This window comes from Chiloscyllium punctatum, chromosome 17 (assembly GCF_047496795.1).
Source record: "Chiloscyllium punctatum isolate Juve2018m chromosome 17, sChiPun1.3, whole genome shotgun sequence".
Classification (NCBI taxonomy): domain Eukaryota; kingdom Metazoa; phylum Chordata; class Chondrichthyes; order Orectolobiformes; family Hemiscylliidae; genus Chiloscyllium; species Chiloscyllium punctatum.
The window spans coordinates 103232740-103252138 of NC_092755.1; the positions used below are offsets into that span (position 1 = coordinate 103232740).

General features: G+C 38.5%; 1 protein-coding gene across 1 annotated transcript in view; it reads right to left on the reverse strand.

The window, feature by feature from the left end:
- pes (pescadillo) overlaps positions 1–19399 on the reverse strand; it is a 53834-nt gene that overhangs the window by 7633 nt on the left and 26802 nt on the right. Inside the window, exons 5-12 of the mRNA XM_072588084.1 lie at positions 18568–18739; positions 15046–15135; positions 11836–11952; positions 10001–10081; positions 9822–9911; positions 8288–8418; positions 7475–7600; positions 1473–1657 (exon numbers count right to left, since the gene is read on the reverse strand). Coding sequence (XP_072444185.1) covers positions 1473–1657; positions 7475–7600; positions 8288–8418; positions 9822–9911; positions 10001–10081; positions 11836–11952; positions 15046–15135; positions 18568–18739 — 992 coding nt within the window. The remainder of the gene's footprint in view (positions 1–1472; positions 1658–7474; positions 7601–8287; positions 8419–9821; positions 9912–10000; positions 10082–11835; positions 11953–15045; positions 15136–18567; positions 18740–19399) is intronic.

Sequence of the window (19399 nt, forward strand, 5' to 3'; positions counted from 1 at the left end):
AGATGGTCGGTGAGGACTTGTTGGGCTGAAGGGCATGTTTCCATACTGTAGGCAATTAATCTAATCAATGCCAGCATACCTTTCCTTAGTTCGGGCTTCACAGTATTCTAGATGTTGTGTCAACTAGCATAATTTTAGCATGACACAGGTACTGTGTTTCCTTTGAAATCAAGGCAAATGTCATTTGCCCTCCCTATTGCCTGAACTTTTGTTCATAATGCATACTGTCTTCCTAATCACTTGTCCTTTCACCTATTTTTGTGAAATTTGCAAACTTGGCGATAATACATTCACTTTGCTCAACCAAGACATTAATCAATTGTAAATAACTGTGGCCCCAGCACTGATTAACTGGTTGCCATTGTGAAAATGTTTGCCTTATCCCAAATCTATTAGTTGGCCAATCCTCTACCACAGTCAACAATAGCCTTACCTTAAGTAGCCCTATATGCAGTACCTTATCAAATTCTTTGAAAATTAAAGTATATTACATCTACTGCGTCCCCTTTATTTATACTGCTTGTTACAACACTCAAAACATATTACAATTCACGAAAAAGAAAACCATATGACAGACACTCCAATGCCTTCAACATTCACTTCCTTCACCCACCAATGCACAATGGCAGATAGCATACCACCTAATGGATGCAATGCAGCAATACATCAGGCTCCTCCAACACACAACTTCTAACACCAAGACACAGCAGATGCATGGGACCATCATTACCTGCATGTTCCTCTCTAAACTAATTACCATCCTGATTTAGAACTATATTGCTGTTTGTTCACTGTTGTTGGGTTAAAATCCTAGAACTGCCTTCCTAACAGTACTGTGCTCACCCCCATACCTCAAACACTGCAGCGGTTCAAACAGTCAACTCCCCACTTTAGGGAATTATGGTGGGTCCAGCCCAGCCTATGATGGCCATATTCCCAGAATGAATAAAAACAAAAGACAAACCAATGGATGTGAATATGTCAGGAATCTTTGCAAGGACAGAAGAACCAACTTTGATTTTTTTTTTGTTGAGGTAGTGTTGGAGTGATGTTAATAGTACTTTTGAAAGATGGAGAATGGCACTGTATTGAGAAGCATGAATATATCAATAAGACTGAGGTACAGGTCAAGTATGTAATACAACTGGTAAAACCTTTTGAAGGTATTTACATCAATTCATGCCCATTATGAAAGAGTTGCATAAAGTCATTTAAAATGAGCAAGCATTATCGACAAGACTGCTTTCAGTTTTGCAAGTCAACCAATTTAGACCATTTTTTCCCCAACTTATGAAGTTTTATATTTTTGTAAATCATAAATCTATTAAACAGAAATTGATGTCTAAAAATTTTGTACCTCAAACTCCTGATCCCCTTAAGCTTGCAAATCAGGATAAATTAGAGTAGTGTTCAGGGAGAATATGTGCATTTGGAAATAAACTAAATACAAATTAACGAATCAGCCAGCTTACACGTGCTCTCGCCTCTCTGAATGGCCAAAAGTTTGAGTTTCTCTGGTGGAATGTAGTCTCCTTCTTTCTCCTCCACAAATGGGGACAGGTGAGGTGGTAAGATTACTCCCAGAAAATAAGCTTCTACAGGAAGAAGTGTTTTAGTATTAACACTATCATAGACCCACTGAGGCTGGATATAATACCTGCAAGTTAAAAACAGAGAAGAAAATAATTGGAGCAGTTTAGCCAGTTATAGTAAAAATGAAAGTAGGTACATCAAACAGAGAATTCACTTTGAATGGAGAAAAAAGAAGAGTACCTCATCACTTTCAATGGTACAATGTCAGATTCAAATTCCAAGCCTGTATTGGTAGGCTAGCTTTAGCCATAGCATTCCATTGTTCCAGCTCCACTGCTGGCTGCTATACCACAACTATCCATTTCAAGGAAGGAGATGCAGAGCAGATACGGAGACTTAATAAATTGTGTGACTCATCTTAAAAGTTGGTGGTTAACCTTTCACAATATGCTTTTTTGCCTTCTACTCCTTCATGGAGGAGAATGTTGTTGGTTAGCCCAGCCTTTATTGCTCATCCCAGAGAACAGTTAAGAGTCAACCACATTGCTGGTGGCCTGGAGTCACATGTAAGACCATAAGACAAAGGAGTGGAAGTAAGGCCATTCGGCCCATCGAGTCCACTCTGCCATTCAATCATGGCTGATGGGCATTTCAATGCCACCTACCCGCACTCTCCCAGTATCCCTTAATTCCTTGTGAGATTAAGAATTTATCAATCTCTGCCTTAAAGACATTTAACATCCCGGCCTCCACTGCGCTCCATGGCAATGAATTCCACAGGCCCACCACTCTCTGGCTGAAGAAATGCCTCCTCATTTCCTTTTTAAAATCGATCCCCTCTAATTGTAAGGCTGTGCCCATGGGTCCTAGTATCCCTGCCTGACGGAAACAAATTCCTAACTGTCCACCCTAAGCAACGCATTATCTTGTAAGTTTCTATTAGATCTTCTTCTAAAATCTAATGAATACAATCCCAGGATCCTCAGCCGTTCATTGAATGTTAGGCCTATCATTCCAGGGATCATCCGTGTGAATCTCTACTGGACAGGCTCCAGTGCCAGTTTGTCCTTCCTGAGGTGTGGGGCCCAAAACTGGATACAGTATTCTAAATGGGGCCTAACTCTCAGAAGCACGTTACTGCTTTTACATTCCAACTCTCTTGAGATAAATGACAACATTACATTTGCTTTCTTAACCACAGACTCAACCTGCAAATCAACCTTTAGAGAATCCTGGACTAGCACTCCCAGATCCCTTTGTACTTTGGCTTTAGGAATTTTCTCACCGCTTAGAAAATAGTCCGTTTCTGTATTTTTTTCCCCCGAAGTGCAAAACCTCACATTTGCTCACATTGAATTTCATCAGCCATTTCTTGGACCACTCTCCTAAACTGTCTAAATCTTTCTGCAGCCTCCCCACCTCCTCAGCACTACCTTCCTGTCCACCTAACTTTGCATCATCGACAAACTTTGCCAGAATGTCCCCAGTCCCTTTATTATTAACATGTTAAAATGAACTACTGCGGTCCCAACACTGAACCTTGCAGGACACCAATTGTCACTAGCTGCCATTCCGAAAAAGAACCTTTTATCCCAGATCTCTGCCTTGTAGGCCAGACCAGGTAAGGATGGCAGTTTCCTTCCCTAAAGGGCATTAGTGATACAAATGGGTTTTTCCAATAATCAACAATGGATTCACAATTATCATTAGACTGTTAGTTCCAGATTTTTACGGAATTAAAATTCCACCATTTGTTGTGGTGGGATTGGAACCCAAATTCCTAGAATGTTACTTGAATTAGTGGATTAACAGTCCAGTGATAATACCAGAGGCCATTACCTCTCCCATGGCGTTGTTAGGCAAGGGGATCACATTCTGATTATATTGTTCACTCGCTCATTTCACAATGAAGAATTTAGGCTTATTACAAAACGTAAAAAAAAATTATTGGCATTCATTGAATTATAGATTTAACTGTCCTGGAAGCCCAAGGAAAATAACATGCGGAATGCTTAGAAAAGCAAAATAAATGCTTTTAATTTAAATATATCCATAGAACATAGAACATAGAACAATACAGCGCAGTACAGGCCCTTCGGCCCTCGATGTTGCGCCGATCAAAGCCCACCTAACCTACACTAACCCACTATCCTCCATATACCTATCCAATGCCCGCTTAAATACCCATAAAGAGGGAGAGTCCACTACTGCTACTGGCAGGGCATTCCATGATCTTACGACTCGCTGAGTGAAGAACCTACCCCTAACATCAGTCCTATATCTACCCCCCCTTAATTTAAAGCTATGCCCCCTTGTAATAGCTGACTCCATACGTGGAAAAAGGTTCTCACTGTCAACCCTATCTAACCCCCTAATCATCTTGTACACCTCTATCAAATCACCCCTAAACCTTCTTTTCTCCAAAGAAAACAACCCCAAGTGCCTCAGCCTTTCCTCATAGGATCTTCCTACCATACCAGGCAACATCCTGGTAAACTTCCTCTGCACCCGTTCCAGTGCCTCCACATCCTTCCTATAGTATGGCGACCAAAACTGCACACAATATTCCAGATGCGGCCGCACCAGAGTCTTATACAACTGCAGCATGACCTCAGGACTCCGGAACTCAATTCCTCTACCAATAAAAGCCAGTACGCCATATGCCTTCTTCACTGCACTATTTACCTGGGTGGCAACTTTCAGAGATCTATGTACATGGACACCAAGATCCCTCTGCTCTTCCACACTACCAAGTAGTCTACCATTAGCCCAGTAATCCATCTTTTTATTACTCTTACCAAAGTGAATCACTTCACACTTAGCTACATTGAACTCCATTTGCCACCTTTCTGCCCAGCTCTGCAGCTTCTCTATATCCCGCTGTAACCTGCCATATCCTTCCTCACTGTCTACAACTCCTCCGACTTTCGTATCATCCGCAAACTTGCTCACCCAACCTTCTAACCCTTCCTCCAGGTCATTTATAAAAATGACAAACAGCAATGGTCCCAAAACAGATCCTTGCGGAACACCGCTAGTGACGGCACTCCAAGATGAACCTTTGCCATCAACTACTACCCTCTGTCTTCTTCCAGTGAGCCAATTCCTAATCCAAACCTCCAACTCACCCTCAATGCCATATCTCTGTATTTTCTGCAGTAGCCTACCATGGGGGACCTTATCAAACGCATTACTAAAATCCATATATACCACATCTACCGCTTTCCCCTCATCTACCTCCTTAGTCACCTTCTCAAAGAATTCAATAAGGTTTGTGAGGCACGACCTGCCCTTCACAAAACCATGCTGACTATCCTTGATCACATCATTCTTATCCAGATGTGCATAAATCCTATCCCTTACAATTCTCTCTAAGACTTTGCCCACAACAGAAGTGAGACTCACTGGCCTATAGTTACTAGGATTATCCCTACTCCCCTTCTTGAACAAGGGATCCAGAAGATTTAAATATCAGTTAAAATAACGGACAGATTTCAAAGACATGCAATAACTATTTTTGAAACAAACTCTCCATCAGTCATAGGGTCATAGAGATGTACAGCATGGAAACAGACCCTTCGGTCCAACCCGTCCATGCCGACCAGATATCCCAACCCAATCTAGTCCCACGTGCCAGCACCCAGCCCATATCCCTCCAAACCCTTCCTATTCATATACCCATCCAAATGCCTCCTAAATGTTGCAATTGAACCAGCCTCCACCACATCCTCTGGCAGCTCATTCCATACACCTACCACCCTCTGCGTGAAAAAGTTGCCCCTTAGGTCTCTTCTATATCTTTCCCCTCTCACCCTAAACCTATGCCCTCTAGTTCTGGACTCCCCGACTCCAGGGAAAAGACTTTGCCTATTTATCCTATCCATACCCCTCATAATTTTGTAAACCTCTATAAGGTCACCCCTCAGCCACCGACGCTCCAGGGAAACAGCCCCAGCCTGTTCAGCCGCTCCCTGTAGCTCAGATCCTCCAACCCTGGCAACATCCTTTTAAATCTTTTCAAGTTTCCCAACATCTTTCCAATAGGAAGGAGACCAGAACTGCACACAATATTCCAACAGTGGCCTAACCAATGTCCTGTACAGCCGCAACATGACCTCCCAACTCCTGTAGTCAATACTCTGACCAATAAAGGAAAGCCTACCAAACGCCTTCTTCACTATCCTATCTACCTGCGACTCCACTTTCAAGGAGCTGTGAACCTGCACTCCAAGGTCTCTTTGTTCAGCAACACTCCTTAGGACCTCACCATTAAGTGTACAAGTCCTGCTAAGCATTGCTTTCCCAAAATGCAGCACCTCGCATTTATCTGAATTAAACTCCATCTGCCACTTCTCAGCCCATTGGCCCATCTGGTACAGATCCTCTTGTAATCAGAGGTAACCCTCTTTGCTGTCCACTACACCTCCAATTTTGGTGTCATCTGCAAACTTACTAACCGTACCTCTTATGCTCACATCCAAATCATTTATGTAAATGACAAAAAGTAGAGGGCTCAGCACTGATTCTTGTGGCACTCCACTGGTCACAGGCCTCCAGTCTGAAAAACAACCCTCCATCACCACCCTCTGTCTTCTAACTTTGAGCCAATTCTGTATCCAAATGGCTAGTTCTCCCTGTATTTCATGAAATCTAACCTTGCTAATCAGTCTCCCATGGGGAACCTTGTCGAACGCCTTACTGAAGTCCATATAAATCACATCTACTTCTTCAAAAAACTCAATCAAGTTTGTGAGACATGATTTCCCACACACAAAGCCATGTTGACTGTCCCGAATCAGTCCCTGCCTTTCCAAATACATGTACACCCTGTCCCTCAGGATTCCCTCCAACAACTTGCCCACCACCGAGGTCAGGCTCACCAGTCTATAGTTCCCTGGCTTGTCTTTACCGCCCTTCTTAATGGGTCGCACCACGTTTGCCAACCTCCAGTCTTCAGGCACCTCACCTGTGACTATCGATGATACAAATATCTCAGCAAGAGGCCCAGCAATCACTTCTCTACCTTCCCACAGAGTTCTTGGGTACACCTGATCAGGTCCTGAGGATTTATCCACCTTTACCCATTTCAAGACATCCAGCACTTTCTCCTCTGTAATCTGGACATTTTGCAAGATGTCACCATCTATTTCCCTACAGTCTATATCTTCCATATCCTTTTCCACAGTAAATACTAATGCAAAATGTTCATTTAGTATCTCCCCCATTTTCTGTGGCTCCACACAAAGGCCACCTTGCCAATCTTTGAGGGGCCTTATTCTCTCCCTAGTTACCCTTTTGTCCATAATATATTTGTAAAAATTCGTTGGATTCTCCTTAATTCTATTTGCAAAGCTATCTCATGTCCCCGTTTAGCCCTCCTGATTTCCCTCTTAAGTATACTCCTATTTTCTTTATATTCTAAGGAATCACTCGATCTATCCTGTCTATACCTGACATATGCTTCCTTCTTTTTCTTAACCAAACTCTGAATTTCCTCAGTCATCCAGCATTCCCTATACCTACTAGCCTTCCCTTTCACCCTGACTTCAACGTGAAAAAAGAACCTAAACCAAGATCATTTATTGCATTTCATCCGGAGCAAGGTTAGGTGGGTAAAGAAATAACTTGCTCTTAACTGGATTGTGTGTTTTGGGCATGCAGCCAATGTCTAAAATATGTGACTAACAAGTGGAAAGCAGAAATGGAATAGGTTAACATGGTCTTGCTGTTCAAGAATGCAAGTCTGTGCCATGATCATGAACTATTTTATTTTAGATTTCTAACAGCTACAGTATTTTGTGCTCAGGTTCTTAAAGCAAGAAATGGAGGACACTGAATTAATTGTTTGTTTTCAGATATAATGGAAGTAGAAGTCAACACCGATAAGAAAAGCAAACTCATACTTACGGGACCTAGCATTTCAGTTTACATGAAGTCATACCTGTTAATAAACTGCTTATCCAGATTTGGCCTGTCCACAATCTGATGAGTAATGGTATCATCTGTTACAGGATAGGTCGCACCTATACAAAGTGACTTATCCCATGATACCTTGCCTCCAAAACACCTAAAAAAAAGTTTTAAAGTGGTTCAAAAGTTATTTTCTCCCTAAAACAGTTCTTCAAAGTAATGAATAAATACATTTAGAACAGAGTGAAATGTCAGCCACAGTTCCCACTCCAACCTGTTGCTACTGAGTCATTCCCCTGCAAATTATGCACGTGAATACTGAGCAAGAAGAGGTGGGCTCCATATGTTCTCCTATATATAATCAAATAGCTTATTGATATTCAGTGTCTCTGGAATCACACTCAAGTGAAATTGGTCAGATTGTGAAACTGTTCCTTCACAAAATTCATTGCCAGAGGACAAAAAGGATAGAAAAGCATTTGATTGCTTTTTTTTTTACTAATTTCATCAGTCATCAATTATTATGTTGACCAACTTTATCAGACAATTAGCAAAACCTCTTAGACTTGAAGATACGAGGTTCAATGTATCAGTTGATGCACCAAGTAGCTACATTTAGGGGATAAAGAGGAGGTGAAAATGTGCATACATCAGTGAGAACAGAATTGGTTTGGCCTCATGGTCAGTCAACCTCAGTCAGTCAGATAACCAATGGAATTGACAAATGAATAATGGTTGTGAGGTACAAACTGTATCCCAGAAGCAACAAGTTGACACCATCAGAAACAACTGAATGGGTTGAAGGATTAAAAATTGATCACATACAATAGAACTAGTAACATACCTTATGACAAATGCCAGTGATTCACGTGGAACTTCTCTGTTTAAGAAAAACTTTAACCCCTCAAACAACTTCTTCTGTTTTTCTAGCATTTGTTGTTCTTTTTGCCTCTCTTCAAGCAGTACTGCGTTTTCCTGAATAAATTATAGAAGTTACTCCAGTGTACCATATTATTTTGCCACTGAGAATAACCTCATACTCACAAATGAAAAACTGCCTCTATAACCTGGCAAACATTCAGTTTTAATCAGACAGACATGCACTTATAAAAACCAAAAGAGGTACACAAATCTATTAAGTTTCTGTAGGTAGAAAGTACTGCTTTATATTTCATTGTTCACATATTTGTCCCATAAATACTAACTTCCAAACTAAGTTTGAAAACTGTATTTTACTGTGTTATTAACAAATCAACCTGCCAACTTAATTTGACATTGGCTTAACATTCCTTTCCTTAGTAACAACATACAAATGCATCAACGTGAGCTAACAGAATACTAAGGGAAGATTAAACATACGCTGAAAGCAAGTTTTTAATGGACAATCTGGTTGAGTGCACAAAAACAAACTAAAACCTGAAAGCTCATAAGTCTTCAAAGAGAGGCCAATCTCGGTGGTTTTGTAAATCATTCAAAAATGTCACAAGGTCGCAAAGGATATGGCGCAATAAAAAATTATTTTTTCAAGTGCTATTTTGGGAGTAACAATGTTTATTTGTGCAATATTAAGTTATGTTTGTGTGCCTTGGGAAATTAAACAATTTATTTTTACTAAAATGGACTTCTAGAAAAGGTTAGACTTTTTGATGATTCCTTACCCAAGTGGTAACGACTTGTATGCGAGTCTCAAGAATTAACTTTTGTAGATACAAGCCCATAGACTTTGAAAGTCTGAAGTACTAAAAGTTTTCTTTTAATTTACACTTGTAAACTTTCAAGAAAGACAAGTTTAAGTTAATTCTGTCTTGATCCAACAGTATCACAATCAGCAGTCCACTCCAAGTAAATTTAGGTACTGTGTAAGATATTGTTGAAAAGCTAGATGGAGAAAAATTCAAATAGAGTAACTCTAAGCTGATTAAATTCTGTGTTCATTGCTCTATGGTGCATTCATATTTTATAGCTAGTATCAGGTTTTTTACTTTCAGCATGCAATTGATGCATTTTGGCAATTTAGAGAATCATTACTGGGTGAAGGCTTCCAACTTCAACAACCAAGACCCTATATTTACTATTTTCAATGTCCTCTTGATAATAGTGATAATTAACTCCATGGATGTAAATAATTGTCTGACTGCAATGGTATATAAAAAAAGGATCTGAGCTACAACTGTAGAATTTGATAGATAGTTCTTATGGTCGTCCAGGAAACAGTTCTGCTTGTACTAAGCTGCCCAATCTTCTGTCATGATAATTTAATGAGGCAGAGAGCAAATCAAACACCAAAATATTTAAAATTTAACTGAGCAAAGGAGTTTTCTTTTTCACTGAAAAAACACTTTGTTCAATAATGGCGAACTATACTGGTTTATACTTACTTCTTCTGCAGGGAACTCATCAGGTACCACATCATCCTCTTCACTTGAGGATATCACACGAGCTAAACTTGCACCCAGCGCAGCCAGTTTCTAAGTAAATCACAAAATCAACATCAGTGCTTTGAATAAAATAGCAATTTTTTTCTGAAAGTCAGACTTCAGCCAGGTTCACCACTTACCTCCATATAACTTTCAGAATCCATTGCATATTTCTCTTCATTGTCTTGCTTCAGGTCACTTTCTTCAGCATTGTTTTCAAGCTGAAGATAAATTTTCAGTTTAGTTAGTTTTGTGAAATAAAATGGAAAAGAATCCTCCAAACTTCTCAATCCATAAATCTGTTGTCAATCACAACAGTAGCTACAATATGGGCTGCAGTACGCAAGAAATACAGGCACAGCAAAACAACCAGTAACCACAAAATGGGAACCATAAAGTAACCACTTTATGGGAAGACTCTAAAACAGAGTGAATATAATCGCACATTAAAATGGCTACATAACAGGACAGAGAATTAAAAAAAGCATATATGTAGAACATATCCATTTTATAGCAAAGAGAAAAGGTTTGCTAATCATACAAATATTTCATTATATTACACAACTTACAATGTTTTGGACATTTGTCAATTTTGGTCTTCAGTGATTAGTTTCCCAAACTGAGATAGCAACTTGACATTTTGATGAACCAGATCAGATTTATTTTACTTCCCATCTTTAAATTATTTAACTTGTCTGGATCTTAGCAATAACCAAACACATTTTGATAACTTTATTTCTGAATTCACATTTTTACACAGTAAAAATATGTAGTCCATAAATTATAGATGAATGATTTTGCAAATATGGAAGCTACGTATTAAATCCTGTCCAGTATTTTGAATGCTGCACAAATTAGACAGCATTTTTCCCCCAAAAATGTATTTTTAAAAGAAACAAATCTCAATAGTTAAAGACTCACAGTTCTCACTCATGACCTAATGAAATATCAACAATGGCATTTTATGAATTTATGCATTTAAACAGCTCATAATTCAAAAGGTCACAAATGGAAGTGAAAGAAGGGATGATATGTGCATATATCCAACAAGGGGGCTGAAAGAAATGCAACATGTTTCAACAGTGTTTGTATGTGCTATCCAACAGCTCAATGCAAAAACAAAGCAAAGCACTTTTGCCATACCAGGTCAAACAGTTTGCTTCAACAGCTGGTTTTACAAAGCACCAACTTTGTTTCATGCTCATGTAGTTGGTTATCAAACAGGTTTGTGAAAAAAAAACAAGCATTTTCCACAGGGAGATTCCCTTACTTTTCAGGCAACACTACTCATTTGTCTATCAGTAACCAACTGAAGGGCAGTGCTGGAAGAGTTTTGCTAGATGATTGCCCACTAGCTTTCTCAGGGCGTGGAATGTACCTAGCAAACATTTCAACCATATTGAACATTCCAAAAGTGTTTATGCTTGAAAAAAATGTACAATGTTAGAAAAACAATCACACCGCATTCCCTTCTCACTTTTAAAGAACTATTCCAGCATTGAATACCACTGTACTGTCATTATGAACAAGACTAAGTGGATAACCACTGCATGTGCAAAAAGGTAGAACTTTGGCCTTTGTTGATTTAGAAAAGTTCTTATCATTTCTGAGTAAACGACTTCTGTTTAATTACTTAACACCTGTTGAAACATTAATTCAGCAGAAACATTACCACTGTGGAATTCAAGTTATTGAAACAATAAAATTACTTTGTACTTTTGATGATGATCAATGATTTAACACAACAGGCTGTTCAGTCATTAATACTTTCACTGTCCTAAATATGCTTTCCCATCAGACTTGGCCTACAAACCAAAGAGAACAGAAAAGATACAGTTGCACAAAAACTGAAGAGGGAAGATGAACATATATAATTGAAATCAGATCGTTCAGATATATATTACAAATATGAAGGTGCAAATCACCTCTGGGTCACTTTCAAAGATTAGACTTCTGTCAAATAAATTTAATCTACCTTTGGGGGATAAAGAAGATTGAGGCTCTGGTACAGTCTAAAGTTGACAAATCCAAGAAGGGTTGTGAAAAACTCTGTGAATGTTGCCATCACTCTATAGTCCACATCTGTGGGATGCTGAAAAACACAATTTTAAAACTTAAAGAAGATTTAATTGAATTGTATGACTTAAATCTGGACACACAGAAGCCTTTTAAATGAAAGTATCTGTTTAAAGAAAATTATGCTTTGCTCCACTTGGGAACTACAAAATCTAAATCAAAAGGGGTTTTCTTTATAACGTTAAGCTGTATGTAGTTTGAACAATACATGAAATCAGCAAGACATCCAAAGCAGGAGCGCAAGGATCTACCTGAATAATTTGCTTGGTCAGCATTGAACAGTGGTAGATTAATAGCTAAATATCAGAACAGTACTCCAGATTCCAGTCTACCAGTGAACAACACAAGATTAGCATGTACTGTTATTAAAAGAAAAGCAGAAAATTGGTTGGTTACTATTTTACAGTTTTGTAATTATAGTAAGCATTTCATTATATAGGGCATTAACAACTTGGAACATCTTTACTTCTAACTAGCATTATTTTTCAATCTTGCCAAATGACACCAACCTATCTGGCACGGTTTTAACGATTTCAGAACTGTTCACTTTCAAACTTGGCTGCTGCAAACAGTTGCTGCAATTTATGATGGCACACTTTTCAATTTTCTGTGTGTCTTTTTCTTCAATGATAGTAAAATCAGCATAGAGCTGTGGTGTAGAGAGCACATTATCAATAGTGCTCCCTCATAATTCAAAACTGTTGGCACGTATAAGGGACATTTCTTTAGTCCACTGGGAGAATGAGATCATGAGTAGTTCAGTCCATCATTCTGTGACCTGGAGATAGAGTCAGCCTGATGGCAGACAAACCTCTATCAAAACGTGAGAATTGTGATTAACCATTTAACAAGCAAGTATTACATTCTCATGAACTACTGATTCAGTTAGTGGTAATAGTTTTAAAAGAGCAGTGCAGTCCAATCTCCTAAAAAAGGATACTATGCTTTATGTATTTCTTCCAACATGTACTACTATTTCTACTGTAGTTCCCATCTACCAAACTGAACTCAAGACCCCATCACTGTAAGCTAAGCTGCCAGATTCACACAGCCCATTTTTGGAACAGCAGTGCCAAAGTTAAGAAATATCACATGATTTTCATATGGGACCATTCAAACAATGAATAAAAGGAATTGCTAAGTTCTTTGTTCATCTACCACCAGGCATAATGGAGGCTTTATTGCTAGAAGCCAGCTGCAGTGCCCATACCAATGTTACAAGGGACTCTTTTCAGTAAATGAAAGCTTTTAAAATATTAAAAAAACGCCTACAGCATTGCAGTTGGCTAAACAAATGATAGGCAAGAGGTGGCCTGAGCCTTGTAGCTGTCCAACACACCGAGGAATGCAACACAAGAATTACATTTGACAATGGTTTTAGAGAAATATTTCATTTAAAGTAAAACCCATTGATGTCCATGCTGTTAAACTACAAAAATCCTATATTACAACTAACAGATTTCAAATATATAAAAACTAATATAATCCATTTTACAAAGGAAAGAAAACATTCTGATCAATTTTATTATTACAATATTTCTTGGTTAAGACCACCTTTAGTTACCTTCACAAATTTGCTCATACTTTGAAGGCCAACCTGGTATCCCAAATTCCTGATAAAACAACTGAAGGATATTTTTACTACATACAAATGTCAGTCTTAATACAAAGAAAATGTTCAAGATATTGTGTAGCATTTGTATCTAGATGACGAAGGCTTGGATGAACTTCAACTCAGCCCACTGTCAGCATATCTGCAAATCTGTGGGGAGACCAGTTTTCCCCGAATCAAAAGAAATCCATTAGTCAGCACCTTTCCTGCACTTGTTGGCTGCCATAAAAATAGCTGAGCAGCAGCAGAAGCAATATTAATACAGTGCAGTTTGAATGCTTCAGCCTTCACATACAAGCAAAGATACACTTAATGTTTCTGCACAGTTGGAGAACAAAAGTGTCAAAACATTTATGCTTGTAATAAGTTGGCGTTAAATAAAATAACCAGACTTTTTCCATTCATTCAACTTTACGTGGATCTGTCGGTTTGTCCTCATTTCCAAAGCAAACTTGGAGATTACTGTTGACCAGGAGCAATCACTTAAATATGATGAGCTGTTATAGTGTTTCTCAATCTCAAACAAACAAACAGTCAGTCAGTCAGGACATTCACTAATTTAAAACTATATCTGAGGCGTCAAATCACTAAATAGCTGTATTTGTTTTGTATTAAAATTCAAAAGAAAATAGCTTAGGTTGGAAGAGGTGCAGCGAATGGCCACAATGCCCAGCATTGCCAGTTAAACATATTTGGAGGAAAGGGAATGAGACTGATTAGTCATTTCAGATAGCTCGTGGATGATTTATAAGCAACCAGTCTCCAGTAAAATTCTATGATTGCAACCAAATCTGAACTTCACTTCAACATTGTGAGCAAGCTTTGACTCCTGGCAATCTTGTAACTTTAGCATTAGAATGCCAAACAATTGTTATCTAGTCAGCCTGTGTTTCTGAAGTCGGACTGACTTGTGCTTTAGTATAGCGTGTGAAGTAATCCACAATTATGTTTTGAAACCTGAACCTGCCATGATGACAAAACTGACTTGAAGGAGCACTTCCTTCCAAATTCCACATCTAAACATACAAAGATTAATTTTCTACAAAACAGCAGCATTGGCTTAATTCTTGTTTAAAATGAGCAGGACTTAATCATGAGATGCACTGTTGGTGCAGGCAAACATGTTCCCTTAAAAAAAAATTGAGTTGGGATGAAACGTTACATTTTGAGGTGGTACGAATGCTAACAAAGATATTTCTCCAGCTCTTTGCCACTATGTAACTACCCCAATTCTTTTCCCTCAAAATAGTTTTCTGGGGCTATTGGAAAGTTATTGCAATATTATGAAATTTAAAGGTCAATTCAATGGCTAATAGTGAAATACTGACAAACATTTGAAAATAATCATTCTAGAGACAGCCAGCCAACAATAACACAAGCTACCTGAAACAATACACACTATATTTCAGCATATTCACTCACTACTGTTTTAAAGGGTCATTACACACTACTGAACAGCAAAAATGCAATCTGCCAGACTGCAGTCTAAATACTTACATCATGTGCAAACGTATAGGGCACAATCCAAGTTATCAGTTGACCAAGAATTTCAGCCTGATAATAAATTCCTTTGATAGATAAGAATACCTAGTAAAAAAATTATAATCCATTAATTTAAACCAAAAGGATAAAAAGAGGTTGTCTCAGTAAACAAAAAAGAGCAGTGTAAATGATTTACAACAGCTTTTTAAAATGTATTATGCAGTAAATGTTTGTTATGCAATTAAATTTGGACAATTATTTCTTAAAAGTATAATAAACTATACCACCAACATATAATTTTAATTTGCAAAAAACATATGAAGTATCAATTCATTGGACTCAGAAGAACACAGCACAACTTCTATTAGTAAATCATTTCCATGGTGTTTCAGTGCACATAACATTGCAGCTGCTTATAGATTCAAACAGCATGGAAACAGACCCTTTGGTCCAACTAGTCCACGCTAATTGTATTCCCAAGCTAAACTAGTCCCACCTAGTTTGGGCCATATCCCTCTAAACACTTCCTTTTCATGGAGTTATCAAATATCTTCGAAACATTGTAACGGTACCAACATCCACCACTTCCTCTGGCTGTTCATTCTACATACAAATCACACTCTTAAAAAGGTTGCCCCTCATGTACTTTTAAAAATACCTTAAAAATATGCCCCTAGTTTTGAATTTCCTCACCTTAAGGAAATGATCCTTATCTATGTCCCTCATGATTTTATAAACTTCTACAAGTTCACCCCTCAACTTCCTATGCTCCAGTAAAAATAGCCCAACCCAAAAAACTTTATTTTCTATAACTTGCATATAACAATCCTCAGATTCTATTACGTCTCTTTAATCTTCCAATTTCAGGAGACTGCTAGCTAACTAATTGGCTGCCAGTCTATTGGTGTTAAATTCTGTTGTTATAGATTAAGAGCTTCCTAATTTGAAGCAATGGGAGTGCCCATCAACCCCACTTTATTTGAATTCTTCTGCCAATTTCCTTACCTTCTGAAGGCATTGACTATTTGCTGCTTATGGTTTCATAGCTATCATGAACAAAAGAGCACAGTGGCTTATTTCACCATGCTATACTTGAATTCAGATTCTGAGTTACAGTTCCACATGCAACAACCTTATGAAACAAAGACCCAGGTAAATTAGAATCTACACAGTGAGCACCTGCTATTCACCTATACCAAGTGGGTCTGAATGATCAACACATTCACACAATGTTAGCTAAATTACTCCTGCAAGAGTCATACAGTCATAGAGATGTACAGCATGGAAACAGACCCTTTGGTCCAACTTGTCCATGTCGACGAGATATACCAACCCAATCCAGTCCCATTGCCAGCACCTGTCCCACATCCACCCAAAGCGTTCCTATTCATATACCCAATCAGAAACCTTTTAAATGGTGCAATTGTACCAGCCTCTACCACTTCCTCTGGCCGCTCATTCCATACACGTACCACCCTCTGCGTGAAAAAGTTGCCACTTAGGTCTCTTTTATATGTCTTTCCCCTCTCACCCTAAACCTATGCCCTCTAGTTCTGGACTCTCCCACCCCAGGGAAAAGACTTTGTCTACTTATCCTATCCATGCCCCTCATAATTTTATAAATCTCTACAAGGTCACTAGTCAGCCTCCGATGCTCCAGAGAAAAAGCCCTAGCTTATTCAACCTCTCCCTATAGCTCAAATCTTCCAAACCTGGCAACATCCTTGTAAATCTTTTCTGAGAGTGATCCTCAGGCTAGTCTAATGACCAAATTTCCACAGCATTTCTAATGGAGGCTCTCAGTTTCTCATAACAGTGCCATGGGGACTATTATGAAGAAGGCAGAAACTATTCTATGATATCTGGAGACAATACAATGTATGGGTTTCCTCCGGGCGCTCCGCTTTCCTCCCACAGTCCAAAGATGTGCAGGTCAAGTGAAATGGCCATGCTATATTGCCCATAGTGTTAGGTGCATTAGTCAGGGGCAAATATAAGGTGGGGGCATAGGTCTAGGTGGGTTACTCTTCAGAGGGTTGGTGAAGCCCAAAGGGCCCGCTTCCATACTCTAGGAAATCTAATCTAATCCTAGTACAGGTCTTCAGGTCACAGAATCCCTACAATCTCCATTCGGCCCATTGAATTGCCACCGACCCTCTGAAGGCATTCCACCCAGAACTAGATGCCTGATTCTATTCCTTTAACCCTGCTAATCCACCTAGCCTCTACTCTTTGGACACTACAGGGCAACTTAGCTTGCCAATTCATTTAACCTGCACATCTTTGGACCGTTGGTGGAAACCTCAGCACCCGGAGAGAATGTGAAAACCCCATACAGACAGACACCCAAAAACGGAATCAGGCAGCAGTGCTAACCACTGAACCACCATGCCGCCCAGTGACACCTGTTTTGAGAAAAATCAGAAAGAAATATCAGGTGTTTTAATTAGTTTACACAGACAGGAGGGGAAAAGACACGTTCAAAGAGTATACTATCCACACCTTTCCTCTGCTTCAAACCTTTTCAGTTCTTTAATCAAACCCTTACTCTCATATTCTTGGTATCAGTCCTATTGCCCTTTTCTAGTGCAAGGTTTGTTTTTGCGCAAGGCAAAGAGAATAATAATACAACAATCTAAAGACTAAGTACTGAGCCACCTAACTCCTGTATTCTTATAGTCTATGGTTTTAACTGGCATTCATTAACCAATGCCCTTTTTTGGGTCATCCTGAGATTGCATGAAAAGCAACAGATAAAAATGCAATATTCCTGGTTTCTATTGGGCCTAAAATTCTGGTGGTAGTTCTTTAGGTTTCTTCATCATAATGGACAATTCAGGACTTAACACTGCTGTCTTTACACAATGATAAATCTCTTTTTGCCATTTATCTGCCCAAAATAGATCGAAAACTGGCGACACTTACTTTGTTATTTTTGTATTGCTATCAAATCTAACAAGCACCTCAGATTTTTCTGAGGATCATGTTGTTATTCATAACCGTATGAATAGTACTCTAATCATCAATGCAATTCAATTCAATTATCAATGCACTGAATTGTTAGCTGATAAATCTGTAATTTATCAAAATAACCTTAATGTAAATATGATAAAATATGAACAAATAAAGTCTTTCAGCTTTTCCAGCATTATTGTTTGAAACTGACATTCAGAATCATAGTAGCAAAGACTGATTTAGCAAAAACTTTCCAGGAGTATTTTGAGTGGCTTTCTGTCAATACTCTCGCTCTCCGCAGCAATACCTCACATGATTGCTAATAATCGTGACCCAAATACTTCTCCAGAACCAATCCACCCATATAACATACAATTTGCATGGTTTCAAACTCTCACTGCATTTTAATGTTGTAGATCTGGGAAACATGTACATTACCACTTCTTGTAGTTTATACTGGCAGCAAAAGTTCCAAAAATAAAAATCAATAACCCCACCATCATGCTAAACATAACAACCCCTCTTTCTCCATGCCTACATTTCTGGAAATTATTTCATAATATCAGATTAGCTGAGACTTACCTTTCGAAGTGACCTGGAGGCAATAACAAAATTCATAAACTCCACAGATAGGCGCCGACATAACTGAATTGTATGTACGTGACATTTACCCGTGCGAGGGAATGTGGCAAATAGGAAGCACATAGACAAGGCATCATCAAGATCACGGAGTGCATCTATGAAGGTAGGATACCTTAAAGGTGAAAAAAAATTAAAAATGTTAAAATCTTTTCAAAATTTTGTCAACAGGAAAAACAGGAGCCATAACATTCAACATGAGTTATAAAAATTATGGATTGAATTAGAGCATGGGAGAAAGTAAATAAGTAAATCAGGGTTACAATGTATGCATGTGAAATCATACAGTATAATTTAATAAAGATTGGGGAGTTACTATCACAGACTACCATGTGAGATTATGACGCTTTTATGACAACAAATCTTGTTGAAATAAGGGAAGGACTAGGATTTCAGAAAGAAAGGGAAGGGAAGAAAAAACAAGGGTGATATTTTTGTTTAATGAGAACATTACAATGCTTGTGGAAAGCAGACAAAGAATATTGCTAGTCTATCTTCCCTGGATTCAGGAGTGTTTTCAGAGGATTGGAGATTTGCAAACAATATGCTCTTGTTCAAAAAGGCTGCAAACGTAGCCACAGCAATTACCTATCAGTTGATTTAACTTCAGCTGTGCAAAAACTTCTCGAAACAATTATTTTGGATAGGTTTAATAGTCACATGGAAAAACATGGGCTAATTCAGAATAGTCAAATGGATTCGCTGAAGGGAAAATTGCATCCAATTAACTTGGGAGTCTTTTTTAAAACATTAACAGAGAGAGTTGATGAGGCAT